The 14,671-nt window shown below is 45.8% G+C and overlaps 1 protein-coding gene across 10 annotated transcripts in view; it reads left to right on the forward strand.

Annotated features, from left to right (window-relative positions):
* WDFY3 (WD repeat and FYVE domain containing 3) overlaps nt 1-14,671 on the forward strand; it is a 1,391,721-nt gene that overhangs the window by 1,312,203 nt on the left and 64,847 nt on the right. For all 10 annotated transcript variants that reach the window (XM_085636566.1, XM_085636564.1, XM_085636563.1 and 7 more), the window contains one exon: nt 12,137-12,460. In XM_085636566.1, coding sequence (XP_085492692.1) covers nt 12,137-12,460 — 324 coding nt within the window. The remainder of the gene's footprint in view (nt 1-12,136; nt 12,461-14,671) is intronic.

Consider the following 14,671-nt stretch of genomic DNA (forward strand, 5'->3'; position numbering starts at 1 on the left):
CGCTTACAGAGTCCGTCGTCTGAGAACCCCATCGAGACCAGGCGGGGGCCCGTCACATATACACGATGGAGAATCTTAAGCTGGACCAGGCGGAGACGGGCCGGGATAGCCACCTCCTTAGGGGATGACAGTGCAGTCTGCCAGTCCTCATCGTCCAGCTCCACCCCATCTCCCGTCCATGCCTCCCGAAGACGCACCAAGAGGTCAGCCCGATTGTTTATCAGTTTTTTGTAAATCAGGGAAATAGTACTGTCGGGGACGTGACCGTCGAGTATGCGGTCCTCGAGAGGCGAAGAAGAAGGGACCGTGGTCCCCTCCCCAAAGACCGAAAGCAGGGCGTGCCGAACCTGTGCATAACGGAAGAACTCTCTGTCACTAAGCTCATACTCGCGCTGAAGCGCCGCGAAAGATTTAACCGCACCTTTAACCCACAGGTCCCCCACTCTGCTGATGCCGATTGTATCCCAGCGCTCGAAGCCTTTCGTTGTCCAGAGGTTTCCCAAGCGGTCTGAGTCGAATAGAGGAGTGGCGCACGTTAAACGCTCACTCCAGCCCATCGCCACGTTAGCCGCCTTCCATACACGGACCGCAATCCTGGTAGGGCCCGTAAGGGCCCTACCAGCAGACCGCGAGTAAAGCGCTCTGTTATAGTTACCGCCGGGGAGCAGGAATTTATCCATCTCATATGCCGGGTTCGAACCAGGAGCGTACGTAGCATGGTTAATGGCAGACAGCTGGGAGGCCCAATAGTACCGTCTAATATCAGGAAGCGCGATGCCCCCGTCATACCAGGAAAGAGTCAGCTTGGCCAACGCGATACGCGATCGCCCGTCCCAAACCAGTCTCCTCTGCAAACTCTCCACCTCCCTAAAGTAGGCCGCAGGAATGACATCGAAGAAATTCTGGAGTGCATAAAGGAATCTGGGAAGGGACTTCATTTTAAACAGCGCCGCGTGACCAAGCGGAGACAAGGGCAGCTTACACCACCGAGCCGTATCTGCCCTCAAACGCCGAAGTGGAGACAGGAGATTTTGCTCATAGCGGACCGCCGGATCCAACGAAACGTACACCCCCAGGTATTTAAAGCCGGACTGAGATATTTGGAGCGGGAGCCGAGGCGGCAAGAGAGGAGACCCACCAGAGATAGGATACACACAAGATTTGGACCAGTTGATTATCAGACCCGAGTTTTTCCCGAAGGAAGTAAGGACATCAAAGAGAACATTGAGCGACTTCCGCGGTGAGGTGAGATACAAGAGAATATCATCCGCGTACAACGAAACCCGATCCTCGAAGCCCGGGGCCCACCGGAGCCCTCTAATCGAGGGCTCCCAACGGAGCCAGGCAGCGAGCGGCTCCAGGGCGAGAGCAAAGAGCAGCGGGGACAACGGGCACCCCTGCCTAGTTCCCCTCCCGAGAGCGAAAGGCCGAGAAACCCGCCCATTGACAACCACCTGAGCCATTGGTCCAGCATAAAGGAGCTTCACCCAGCCAAGGAACCCCTCCCCAAACCCAAACTTCGCCAAGACGGCCCAAAGAAATGGCCATTCAATGGTATCAAAGGCCATCGTGGCGTCTAGGGAAACCAATATGGCCGGTTCAGCCAAGTACTCAGCCCTAGCAAGGACGCCGTGCAGACGCCGTAAGTTAAGAGCGGTATTACGATGTGGGATGAAGCCACATTGATCCGGATGTATCAAGTCACATATAACGCTCAGCAAGCGATTAGCGAGGACCTTAGCATGGATTTTGGGTTCGGCATTCAGCAGGGAAATAGGCCTATAGGAGGCACAGCGGTCACGTGGCTTACCCTCCTTGGGAATCACTACTATAGTAGCCAGACGCTGGTCGTCAGGAAGGGAACCCCTCTCGAGCGATTCCTGAAACATATGACGGAGGAAAGGCGCGATTTTATCCGGGCGCAACTTATATAGTTCAATCGGCAGGCCGTTTGGGGCCCATAGCCTTGCCCGAGCGGAGGGAGCGAATCGCAGTAGCAATCTCTTCGACAGACAAAGGGGCATCCATCAGCTCGCGGTCATCGACGGATAAGCCGGGCAGGGCAAAATCCCGAAGCAGAAGACGAGAGTCGTCCTCATCTCTCTCGGACACCGGGGAGTACACTGCACGGAGGTGGTCAACAAAACACTCAAGAATCTCACCAGGCTCAGTCACACACACTCCATCCGACACCCGAAGCTCCGGGACCACACGATTCACTCTCTCCTTCTTATCCAACCAGGCAATCAGCCTACCCGCCTTGTCTCCGGCGTCATACAACCTGCCCTGCTGCTCCCTATATATAGTCTTGGCAGCATCAATGACGAGAGACTTATATTCAAACTGCTTCAGGCTGAGGGCATGCAGCCCATCCGGGGTGACACCCGCCTCCAAGGCCGCCTCCAGCCCCGATATTTCAGTCTCCAGCGTCACAACCGCCTCTCTCTTGACCCTCTTGGCCTCCACTATCTGGGACAGGGCATGCCCGCGGAGCACTGCTTTGAAAGCTTCCCACAGGGACACCGAGGACAATACCGACCCCTCATTCTCAGAAAAATATTGATCAATCGACTTAATCAGGCTATCACGGATCTCGGGGTCTCGCAGGTACCAAGGGTTAATAGGAGCGATCCGCCCAGCGGACCGCGACCCGGTGTCAAAAAGCAACCACAGTGGGGAATGATCAGAAATACCCCTGGCCAGGTGTTTGACCTCTCGAATCCGAGTAGCCTGGGCCGCGGGCATAAGGAAATAATCCAGTCTGGAGAGACTCCCATGGGCCCCAGAGTGAAAGGTGTACTGACACTGTGCCGGATGCATTAACCTCCAACAGTCCACCAGACCGAAGGTCTCCAGGAGCCCGCCCAGCAACGCCTGGGCAGCAGGGAGGGCCCTGGGCGGATGACGGTCCAGGTCACCCGAGACAACCGAATTAAAGTCCCCACCCATAAGCAGAAGACTGTCAGGAAGCCCAAGCAACATACGACCCAAGTCTGAGAAGGTGGAGTTCTGGAGGCCCGGGGGGACATAGACTGAGATCAAGGAAAGGGACTGCCCCTCCCACCTCCCAGTCAGAGCCACATAGCGCCCTCTATCGTCTGGGACCACCCTGGTGATCTCCAACGGAAGTGAAGCTCGCAAGAGAATGCCCACCCCTCTCGAACCAGTGGTGAAACCAGAGTGGGCCACAAGTCGATATCCCCCCCTGTTCATAGCCCGACAAACGTTGCCAACCAGATGCGTCTCCTGTAAGAACACCACATCAGGAGTCAAACGACGCAGATATTGCAGCACAACACCCCGTTTGATACGGTCCCCCAATCCATTGACGTTCCAAGACATCAGTCTCAACCCGTCCCCCCCCATCCCATCCAGTAGATCAAGGGCCCCCTAGCAAAGAGCTCAACACCCAAGGATGAACCATAGCCAATACTTCGCCTTGAAAACAAAAAACACAAATGCAAACAACCCCACCCACCCACCAACCCCCCCCCCAACTCCAACACCCCCCACCCTGCACCCCTGCGGTTCAAACCACCCCAACTTGCAGTGTGCCTGTCGTTTTGGGATATTTTTGGCCACTCTTTTTGTTTCATCATTTCTGACACTTTTCCGTGGATCTCCTTTCAGTCGCTTGACACACTTGATACCTTTCCTCAATCACCTTACTGAATGATTACTCTCTCCATTGCTGCAACCTTAACGTAATCTTCAATCTAAGTAATACTTCCTATCACAGACCCTGCCACCTTCTTCCCTCTAAGCCCGCCTTTTCCTCTCAAATCTCCACTTGGAGATTCTCTCAGTACCGTGCTACTTCTTACTCTTTATTATTATTCTTTTGTTTCTTGGTTGGTTCTTCGCCTCTTTATTTCATGGTTGATTCACCCTTCTATCTATCTACAGTCTTTGAAATCTATAAACAAATGTTATAAACTAAAAAGTTTTATTGTATAACATTACAGCCCTGAAGAAGTCCATGCTGGGGCGAAATGCGTTGGCTGTATTGAAACTTACCAACATCATGAATAAAACATCACTTTAGAAATACAAGCAACGACGTGGACTTACTTTTTCTTTTTACTTTATTACTGTTGTACATACTCTATTTTACGCTTTATAGTATATTGCCTCTCATACCCCCGTGCCTAATTTTCTAATCCATGGTCATATAGCAGCTGGCATCTGAGGTGGGCAATATCTCAATACTTCTCTGTGACATGTCTAGGCGGTGCAGTCGTCTGCAACCCGGCTGCTAGTTTTCTTTTATCAGACTCAGTTATTTGAATAGGTGTGACTTGGTGTGACATGCCTCCCAGGAGCAATGCATAGGCAGAGATAATCCCTCTGCAGTAGCGACTTCTCCGCAATGGCGGAGGAGCGTCACCACACTGCCTGGTTCAGAGCCAGCAAATGTAAAATAAAACAATGTTCTTGCATTGTTTTATTTTACATTTACCGGTCTTAGCCAGCTGTGTTTGGAGGGGTGGGGCTGAGGCATGGGAGGGGGGAGGATGAGTGCTAGTGCACTCCACTCCCTAAGTGTTCATGTGTGTTTGGCTGGCCATGTCAGGCCGACCAAAACACACATGCGCACTTAGGTTTTCTCCTGGTCTGAGCAGGGCGTACCTCCTGCCTGCTCAGACCATTCGTCCCCACACCCCGCACGACCTGCCCCACTACCCTATGTTTATGGCGGCCGCCGCTGTCCCTTTGAACCTGATAGAATATGCAAGGTGGCTGTGAACATCCTTTTGGATATTACTATGTCAAATCCTGCTTGATAGGTCTGCTGGGGTTTAACATATAACAATTGGACGCACTTTCAAAGGGTGGGAAATAGAATCCCAAAACAAATCTTGTGTATGCACTGTCTGGTTGCTGGAAAACCCTGCTTTGTTCTACCAGACTTCTGCCTCTGGGTGTTTTGGGGGTATACTAACTGCCCCACACTGAAGTTTAGTGTTAGATGTGGGAGGACCCTAAAATTACCATAGTACACTCATTAAACACTTCTCCAGGCCTCAGAGCTCAAGTTCAGTGTGGCAGAACATTTCTGCCATCTTGAAAGTGGCCAAAGTGGGTAGGTTTGGCCCCAGGATTTTTTCCCCTATTGGTTAGGGCGAGCCCAGGAGTAATGCCCACCCACTAGCTCGTGCCAGGCATAAATGTGGCACTTCTAGACATCTACTTCCCAGCACTGCTGGACCTGAGGAAGATCAGAAGAGGATTGAATCTGCTGCCCGAGACCTGAGATGAACCCTGAAAGGCCCAAAACATAGGAGTGGACTCTAAGGCATACCTCCTATTAAAGCTGCAGGGATACAACAAAATACACTAGGCTTGACTGGTGACAACTAGACCAGTACTGAACCCTTCTGTATGGCTTCTGCCTGACAACCTGTGAGTCTCTAAGTGCCTCTCCTGAAGTCTTGGGGAGCTTTAGAAGTGTACTTCTGTGGTGGAGTGGGACTTAAAGGACTAATCTCAAAAGGTAAAATCTTTGACCTGGACGAATCTGGTTGGAGATTCCGACCCGGGCTCCATAGTGGTCAAATGATGCCTAGGTCCTGGTCTACCTCGACCATTGACTATTATTGGCATTTTGTGCTTTTTGGCACTATTATTATTTAAAACTTTATAAATTTGTATTTCCAGTGCCCCTTACTGGATTTTTTTTAATTTTTGTATTATTTTATTCATCAAATGTTACTCTATTTTTCTCATTTGCTTTGGGATTTTTACTGTTTTGCATTTCGACTTTTAATGTTTTGATACTGTATAAATACTTTACATAGTGCCTCTGAGTTAAGCCTGTCTACTCAGTGTCAAAACTACTAGAAGGTTGAGCTCAGGTTTTTTTAGTGATTTTGTGAGTTCACCCTGACATAGGTTATAATTGTTCCTTGAGGTGGGTAATCACCCACTCCAAATTTTAATCCAGTTTCTTACACTCGTCATTCTCAATTACTCTCTGACTTTTATGTAAGAGAACATTCGCATTTTCGGCTGCCATCCCTGGAGCTGTATTTTTCTGGTTAAAAAATCCTAACTATAGGGTTGATTTTAGAACAAAACAACTTGTCTTTCATGCCTTTCTTCAACAGAACCAATTAACTTGCATCCCAGCAGATCATGCAATGACGCCATCAACCATTGGTAGACCTGACTTCTCGTTGTCTGTACCAAATGATGTCAGAGCCCGATAGCATAGCAATGTCCAATTAATGCCAATGAAAAATATTCTTGCACATTGGTTTATGGTGTTTCATGTCTAGGATGTTTTTGCCAGTATGGGGCCCTATTCCAGATAGGGCACACTTTACATGTTTGCGTCATGGCGCACCTTTAAATAGGTGCACCATGTACAAACAGGGAAAGTGCGACCTATTATGAAGAATGTGCTGCCCTCAGGGCAGTTGTTAACTCCTGCTACCCTGGGGGCAGTGCATGCAACTGAAATATGGAGCGGCTTCGTTAGAGACGCACCATGATTCACTGTGCACGCTGCAACCCACCTGCACTTTAAAGAGGGATTAGAGATCAACCTTGCAGGTGCGTGCAGTGAGAGGCTGCTCCCGGCTTGCAAGGGGATATCTGTAGTCCATTGACCCCCTTTACCTCCTCCAGAGGGCAACCATCCGGAAGTGCACTGGCAGTGTGCAATCTTTTTGTGGCACACTTTTAGTGCACCATCTGACAGCTTCTTTGTGGCTGCATCCATAATATGGTGCGGGCGTAGAAGTAAAGAGATTCCCTTATTTGCATGGAGGCACACCCCCATGTGAATGAGGGAATGCCCTCATGAGATGGAGCTAGTACTTCATGTGCAACAGCACTATCTGTATTACAGAAGGGGTTGCACTCGCATCTAAGGCCCCTTCTTTAATACCAAAGCTGACCTTTTTAACCCCTTGGGCGCAGCCGGAATTTCCCCGCGGTGCGGGAAAATTCCACACGTGCGCAGATCGAATGGCTCCCGGACGTCCGACGCACATGCTCACTGTGACGTCGGACGGCCGGGGACCATCCAACGCATGCAAGGGGTTAATGTCTACGCATGTGGGTCTAATGTAGACTGAACATCGCCCACACTATGCGAACTGGAGGATCTTTTAGACATTAGGGAAAGTCAATTTCCTCTAGTAGCTGCTGGGGACTTCAATGTCACCTATGAATCTCTGGGCAGGAAGACCTGTGTGATAGTACGGATGAAGATGAGCTGTGGCTCATCCCTCCGTTAGATTTAGTCCCTATTAAAAAATAAACCCAAGCGGCCTTACAACTTAATGCACTGACCCTCGAGTTTGGCCTTAGGGCAACCAACAGCTGCACTGAGTCTGACAAATTTGGGGCAAGTACCTACAATATATCTACTAACACAAGTCGTATTGATTACTTTCTGCTGGATTTGAGACTGTGGCCCAAAGTAATTGATATGATAGTAGGTACCACTACGGACAATGATCACAATCCACTTGAGCTCACCCTATCTTCACCTTGGGCCAATGACCCCTGTCACCCAAACATCACACTTAAAATACAACCAGAGAGGTGTACCCCACCAACAATAATAGACAACTTAAATGGGCACACATAGCCATGGACACCGAGAAATTAGATTCTATACACATCGATCTGGAGACTAGCATGAACCAGATGCTCCGATTACTAGAAGCCCGGGGAGATCTGGGAAAGATAGCCCAATGCCACACCAATTGTTTCAGCCAGCTGGCCTTATATTTTAGAACATCGGGACCCATCCAACGTTCCTCCAAGAGCGCTGGGCCGCACCACTCCTGGTTTAATCGAGAGTGCAGGAACTTGAGAACTAAACTGGCTATTGCCATTCGAGCAAACAATATGGCTGCTTTGGGCGAAACTAGGAGGGCTTACAAGGTAGCTTTAAACAAAGCCAAAAAAGAATGGGAAATAGATCGCTGGTCATCAATCAGCGAAGCATGTCGCAAAAATGATACTAAGCGTTTCTGGCTGTTAGTGACCAGGGGTGACGATGCCAGACCCCTGCCACCCAACAATAATGTCTCCATTGATGCCTTGTACTCCTATTTCTCCTCAATATACACTGGAGAGCCCGAGCACACTAATACAACCTTTGAGCCTGAATTTAACTGTCTCCAGACAGATGTTTTTTTTTTCCCTTTCAGATATAAGGTCAAGTATCAAGTCAATTGTCAGATCTAAAGCCCCGGGGCCGGATGCCATTCCTGGGGATGTTTTTCTCAATAATATCAAGAAATGGTCGATTTACCTTCTTACCTTGGCCAAAAGTATTGCAGCAGGCTCCACAATTCCAGCTTCTTGGAGGGGGGCAGAAGTAATTCCGGTGTTCAAGAAGGGTGACCGTTCAATGCCTTCAAATTACAGACCGATTAGCTTGATCGATAGTGCTCAGAAGGTTTTTGCCCGAGCCTTCCTTGCAAAGATTCAAACCTGGATAAGCGACAATAACATTCTGTCCCCTTACCAGGAAGGATTTTGATGGAAAGTAAGCACTATTGACCAAGTTTTTCGCTTTCTGTTATTAGCCTTGAAAACTGTAACTATTGGCCAGGGGAGCTTGTATGTAGCTTTTTTTTATTGATCTGAGATCTGCATTCAACCTCATCCCTAGACACAGACTCTGGTGTGTCTTGAAGGAGATGGGCCTTTCCCCTGACATACTAGCGCTGGTGATCCACCTTCATGAGAACAACTACGCTAGGGTCCGCTGGGGCAGCCAGGGCCAATTGAGTGACCCGATTAGGGTAGACAGGTGGGCCCGCCAGGGTTGTGTGTTGGCTCCCACCCTTTTTTCACTCATTATTAATGGAGTTGTACAGCATCTTGCGATAGACCAGCTGACGCGCCGACTCTGGGGGGGAGACAAGGTGACAACTTTACTCTTTGATTCCTTTTGTACTCTGAGAGGTCTTGAGGTTAATACCTTAAAGACCAAATTCCTAATGCTAAATCCTCATAGATCCTTCAAGGGCAAGCTGCTTCTGGAAAGGACACCTCCTGAGAGAGTAAGCACATTTGATTATTTGGGCGTCACTCTATCTGAAGATTTAACTTGGAAACATCATGTTAAGAAGCGAGACCTCCAACACAGGAAAATCACAGGGGCCCTTATCAAAGAGCATAAAACCTCTTTGAGCAAGCCAATAGCTGCCCCTCTTTGTATTTTGAGCATAAGGCTGTCGGTTCAACTTTATACGGAGCTGAACTCTGGGGATTTGACAAACTGGACGCATTACTTACGACAGAAAATAAATTCTTAAGATCATTATGTTCACTTCCATAGAGCACTCCCCTGCATCCGTTAAGATTAGACATGGGCACAACCTCAAATGTAGAAAAAACCCAGCTAAGGCCCTTACTGTTCTGGTTACCGCTAAAATCCATATGTTGCGGCCCTGGATGAGGTATATGCTCTTGATCTCTTCGGGGAAAACTGGATGGATGAGCAAGGTGAAGTTCATGTTAGACACTATAGGGTTGAAAGGCGCGCGTGGGACATTAAAGACCAGACACTGCTGCTGAATAAAGCCCTAATCAAGAAGCAATGCTGGGATTGGGTGGCACAGTCTTCTACTACCTGTCCAACTTGGGGCTGTTTGACACTGGATTTTATGGAGTTTAAACTGTCAGGCGCCTTCAAGCAATATCTGGAGGCTATCACAATCCCACAGGACAGAAAGCTTTTTATGTAATTTTGGTTTGGCACCCTTCCTGTTAACACCATTACAGTCTCTTTGCACCAATCCCCTACTGCATCACAGCCTTGCCCAGGCTGTGGACTTGAACGTGAGTCAATCAGCCATATTCTTTTTATGTGCCCCAGATACCAGCTAGCAAGAAGTAAGTGGTTGGCTCCTGTTTGCAGGCGGCTTAGCACCCGCTGCCACAGCGAAAACTTGCGCATTTTAAAATCGGACTCAAGTCTTTTAATAGCTTGTGCAGTTGCCAAATTCCTTGGTAGGATTTGGATCATTAGAAGGTCCATGATGAAATCACAGTTATTGTAATTCATTTTAAAGGCCTGTTTTTATACTGTCTCATTTATTCATGTAAATATTTTGGATTTGGTTTGTGTGCTATTATACTACTTTGCCCGCATGGCGGGTCATGCTGTTCTGGTTTACAGTATAGACTCATGTGGTCATAACTTATAATTGTCTTGCAGATCCTTTTAATACTTTTTATCACTGTTTTATCTAGTATGTCTAAGCGATTGTTGATAGATGAGTTTGATATACTGTCTCCGAACGTATACTTTTATTTTTGTTTGCATTACAGACATAACACCACCTGGGCTACCATTATACTATTATCGATCAATGATCTAGAAGGTCTGCGACAGGTCTTTATCAACCTTGCCCCATTATGCTCAATCATTCTGTCGATATGTATGCACTCGCACTTTTTGACCTTACCACTATAGGCTTCAGGTTGTCAATTACTCCGACTTATTGTACCACGCAGTTATCTGCTTTACTCTGGGACTTAGTTGGATAGAGATAGATTTTAACCACTAATTTTTAGTATTCTGCTTTATTCTCCTATCGTACTGTATGCATTTGCACTTTTTGGCTCTTCCACCAGTGTTAGCAGACTACCGATTGTTCCAGTTTTTAAACCATGTAGCAATTAATCATTGTGTTTAAATACATAATTCACTGGTTGTCATATTGTAGGTATTGGCAACCCACAACTGTCGATTTTATATGCCTGCTTTTTTTCCTTTTGTACTGTATGCGTTGCACTTTTGGGGTCGTAATGATCGAAATAAAGCTAAATTAAATAATACCAAAGTGCCGGTGCACATGCCTGATGTGCCCCCGGGGCACTTTCTATAATACAGCCTCAGGTGGAGATATGCGTCAATCGCTGGCTTCTTTTGTGCAATAATTTCTTCTGATGGTGCCCTCCTCCATAAGACTGGCATCGGATTAGATTTGTGTCACAGAGGCTTTTGGGTCTTAGAAGTAACAGCCTTGACTGATGGCCCTTTTATTCTGGTGATAACATGAGTGGAAAAGACCTTAGAGGGTCTTCCAGTGTGAACACTGGTGACAAAAAAAAAGATCTACAAAAGAGGGGGGGGGGGCCGAGAGGACGTGGGCTGGGGCCACCCTCCAAATTCAAAATTATTTATAGAAATAAAGGACCCAACCTTGTCACGCAAGAACATTCTTGTTCCTTCACCTGGGAAAACCTTAGGTTTTTTGTAAAACCCTCACCCACCAGGGTTACCCCTTGATGGCATGCTTCATCATAGGGTCCTTCCCGTTCCTCTATGGAACAGGGCGTGCTGCGACCAAATGGATTACACAGGAGCACTGATTAACACACTATGAGAGGCAGATGTTCCTGCTAGGAAGTAGTGAAATAAAAAGGAAGTATTGTTAAAATTGCCTGGCTAGTGGGTAAATTATTTTATTCTGACCCCTAGTCGGTAAGGTTAAAAAACAGGGAAAGATTAGGGTCACTGGGAATAATGTTCCCACACCCTACTGGTCGACATGTTTCTAGCCTATCCCTCTCGGCTATTCTTCAGGACCTAAGGTATTTCCAAGGTGAAGGAACAAGATTGTACTTGCGTAGATAAGGTTGGACAAAAGAAAAATGACATTTTGGGTTTTGTCTGGACAGTCATGAATATAGGTCTACACTTGTAAAATTTAATTGCATCAAAGTTACTCTTATTTAATTTGGGTTTTTCTGTTACTAAACACCTCCTGGAGGTTCCCAATTGCAGTCTGATTAAACTTCAACCCTGGGTGGGGCTGTATGTTTAAATGTGTTTTACTAAGACAGGTTTAGGAATGAGCAAAGTAAGTATCTCATTTGATAGTCCTGCTACTGCCATCACGTCATTTTATTTTAACTGAAGTCTGTCTGCTCACTATACCCCTTTTGTATCAGTAATACCAAAATCTTTTTATCACTGAGACTGATTTCACTTTCGGCAGAGTCCGTCAACGACAAATTAACAAATTTCCCAGAAACAACCACATAACAGATGCTATAGCAAGCAACTTTAACAGCCAAGTATTTGCTTTTTACTATACATTCTATGCTTGCTTTTCTGTCTCTGTTCATACGTATGGGTTTTTGTAATCCATCATAGGGCAAGAAGCACAGGATGATGACAGCAGTGACTCAGATGCCGAGGATCAAAGTGTAAACCAGGAAACCAAGCCCAAAGAGAGTCAGAGCAATTCTAGTGCCAACTACAGGTCTCGAGTGTCATCCGGAAGGGCAGGGACGTGGTCGGGAGATAGTGGCTCGGATGATTCAAGACGATGGTCAGACCATTTGAGTTTGGATGAAAAGGATGGCTTCATTTTTGTCAACTATTCTGAGGGGAACATTAAAGTACAGTACCCACAACCTCAGAACAGTACCCACGTTAACAGCACGGAACCAAGGAACTACAGTAAACTCAAACTGGGTAAGCAAACTAAGACAACCTGTTTGTAGAGGGATCCTAGCGCATTTTCTAGATTGTTATCTAATGTAAGTTTTAGAAAGCTCATAAATATATGTGTGACTGTCTGGGAAGTTAGCTATTATTCCATTTCAACAAGATTAGCTTTAAATATTGCTGCGCAACCTTCAGGCAAGTGTGACATTATTGGATTCCAGTCATCGGCACAGCAGAAACATATTACAGACAATCCAGGGTCCACATCGATTATTCATAGTTTTTAAACAAACTATTCACAGTTCTAGATTCATTACTATAAAAGTGCACAGCAAGTGTATTTATACCAGCTAATAAACTAAGACATTTAAAAAAAGAATGTTGATTTATTTTCCTTAAACATACAGCATCACTGTGCGCAGCATATATAAAACATATATATTTCAGGTAACCTTTTCCCATATGATTCAATGCGACGTGAATCGGAAATCAGGAACGGACACCTCTTCTCTTGTGCAATTTATTTTATTTTTCTATTTTGCGCTGTGCCGCCAGGACGCGTTTCAGCCAACAAGGACCTTGACCACATGACGCGCTGTAAACACTTCCCCATTTTTAAAGTGCCAGTGCAAAGAATTAACATATACAACAGACTGTCATTTCACGAACCGAGGTTCTATTGCTATTTTAGCAGCAAAATTATATGGTCAGTGCAACAGAAAAGAATAATACATTTGTGCAAAACAGGCTACTGTGGAAATATGCAATTATAAATTGAATAAGAGCAAAGAGTAACATCAAATTCATATTTTCATGGGAAAACAGGGTTATCAATGCCCATACTGCTGACTGGCCCACCTGTCAGTTATAGGTTGCCATTAAAAACCAATAAATGTTAATACACGTATAAAAATTCATTTCAATACATATACAGTTAATATTGGTTTAAAAGCAGTTTAAAAAAATAATTTGTGTAAAATAGATGTATATAAAAACTCATATCCGTATCAATATAATAAATAGGACAAATATACAATACACCATGATTTCAATTACTCATTCCACATCCTTATAATTTCTGTTTGAATACATTTGTCACAGTACTGTTGCAATTGATTATTGGAAATATTTTGCCCATAGTAAGTCTACTGACCAAATGATCAAAAAAATGTTCAGTTGTTTTTCAGTGCTAAAAAGCAAGTGTAATACCCTGTGCATGAACTACTGCTAATCCAACCTGGAATTCAGTAGAACGTGTTGTTAAAAAGTGCATGTGCTTAACATAGATTAAAAGGTTATGGTGAAGTTAACATTAAAACGTTTTTCTTGCTTAGTGACAAGGGTATTCTCGCTAAAGGGAAATTGATTTAGACAGATTATGGAGGTCAAATATTTGTCATATATAGCTTAAATGCTTATATGAGAGGTGTTAAAGGTCTTCAGTCGTGTTAAGACCATGAGGACTTTTACGATCGAGTTATACTTGGTCTCCAGTTTGGTGTGCCTCTCTATCTCCGCCTCTTCTCAATGGTGTTATGGTGTCTATGGCGAAGTATTTTAGTTGAGACGCGTCATTCCCATGCGCCTCACTGAAATGGCGGGCCACTGGATAAGTCGTATCCAAATTTGTTATGGCTCGCAGATCCTGAAGGATCCTCTTGTGGACTTGCTGTTTCGTGCTTCCCATGTACTGCAGTCCACAAGGGCACTCCAGTATGCGGATGGCATACTCCGTTTTGCAAGTGATCAGCTTACTGATCTTGGTGGGTCTTATATCAAAGGCTGTCTGGAACATGGTTTTGTTAATCCCATGTTTGCATGCTTTGCATGTGGAGAATCTTACGAATCCCTTTCTTCCTGAAAGCCACCCTGTATTTGTTGTTAACTCAGGGCTGCTACGGACTAGAAAGTCCCTTGTGAAGGGGGCCTTTCTGTAAGTGATCATTGGTCGGGCTGAAAGTTTAGGACCTAACACTGGGTCACTACTTAAATGCCAATTGCTTGTGATGATCTTACTCAGACTGTCCTTTTGTTTATTAAAGTAGGTCTGGGACCACTCTTGTCTACTGATGAATCTTTCTTAGTACTATATTTCCTAGTTTTACGAGATGGTTTAGACAAGAGGTTCCTCTCTAGATAAATTCCTAGTCTTTTTTATGGCATTGTCTATTGTTTTCTCAGTATAGCCTCTCTCCAAAAAGCATTGTTTGCTAGCTAGTTGTGCCTCTAATAGGTCTT

The sequence above is a fragment of the Triturus cristatus genome, chromosome 2_1 (assembly GCF_964204655.1).
Source record: "Triturus cristatus chromosome 2_1, aTriCri1.1, whole genome shotgun sequence".
Lineage (NCBI taxonomy): Eukaryota > Metazoa > Chordata > Amphibia > Caudata > Salamandridae > Triturus > Triturus cristatus.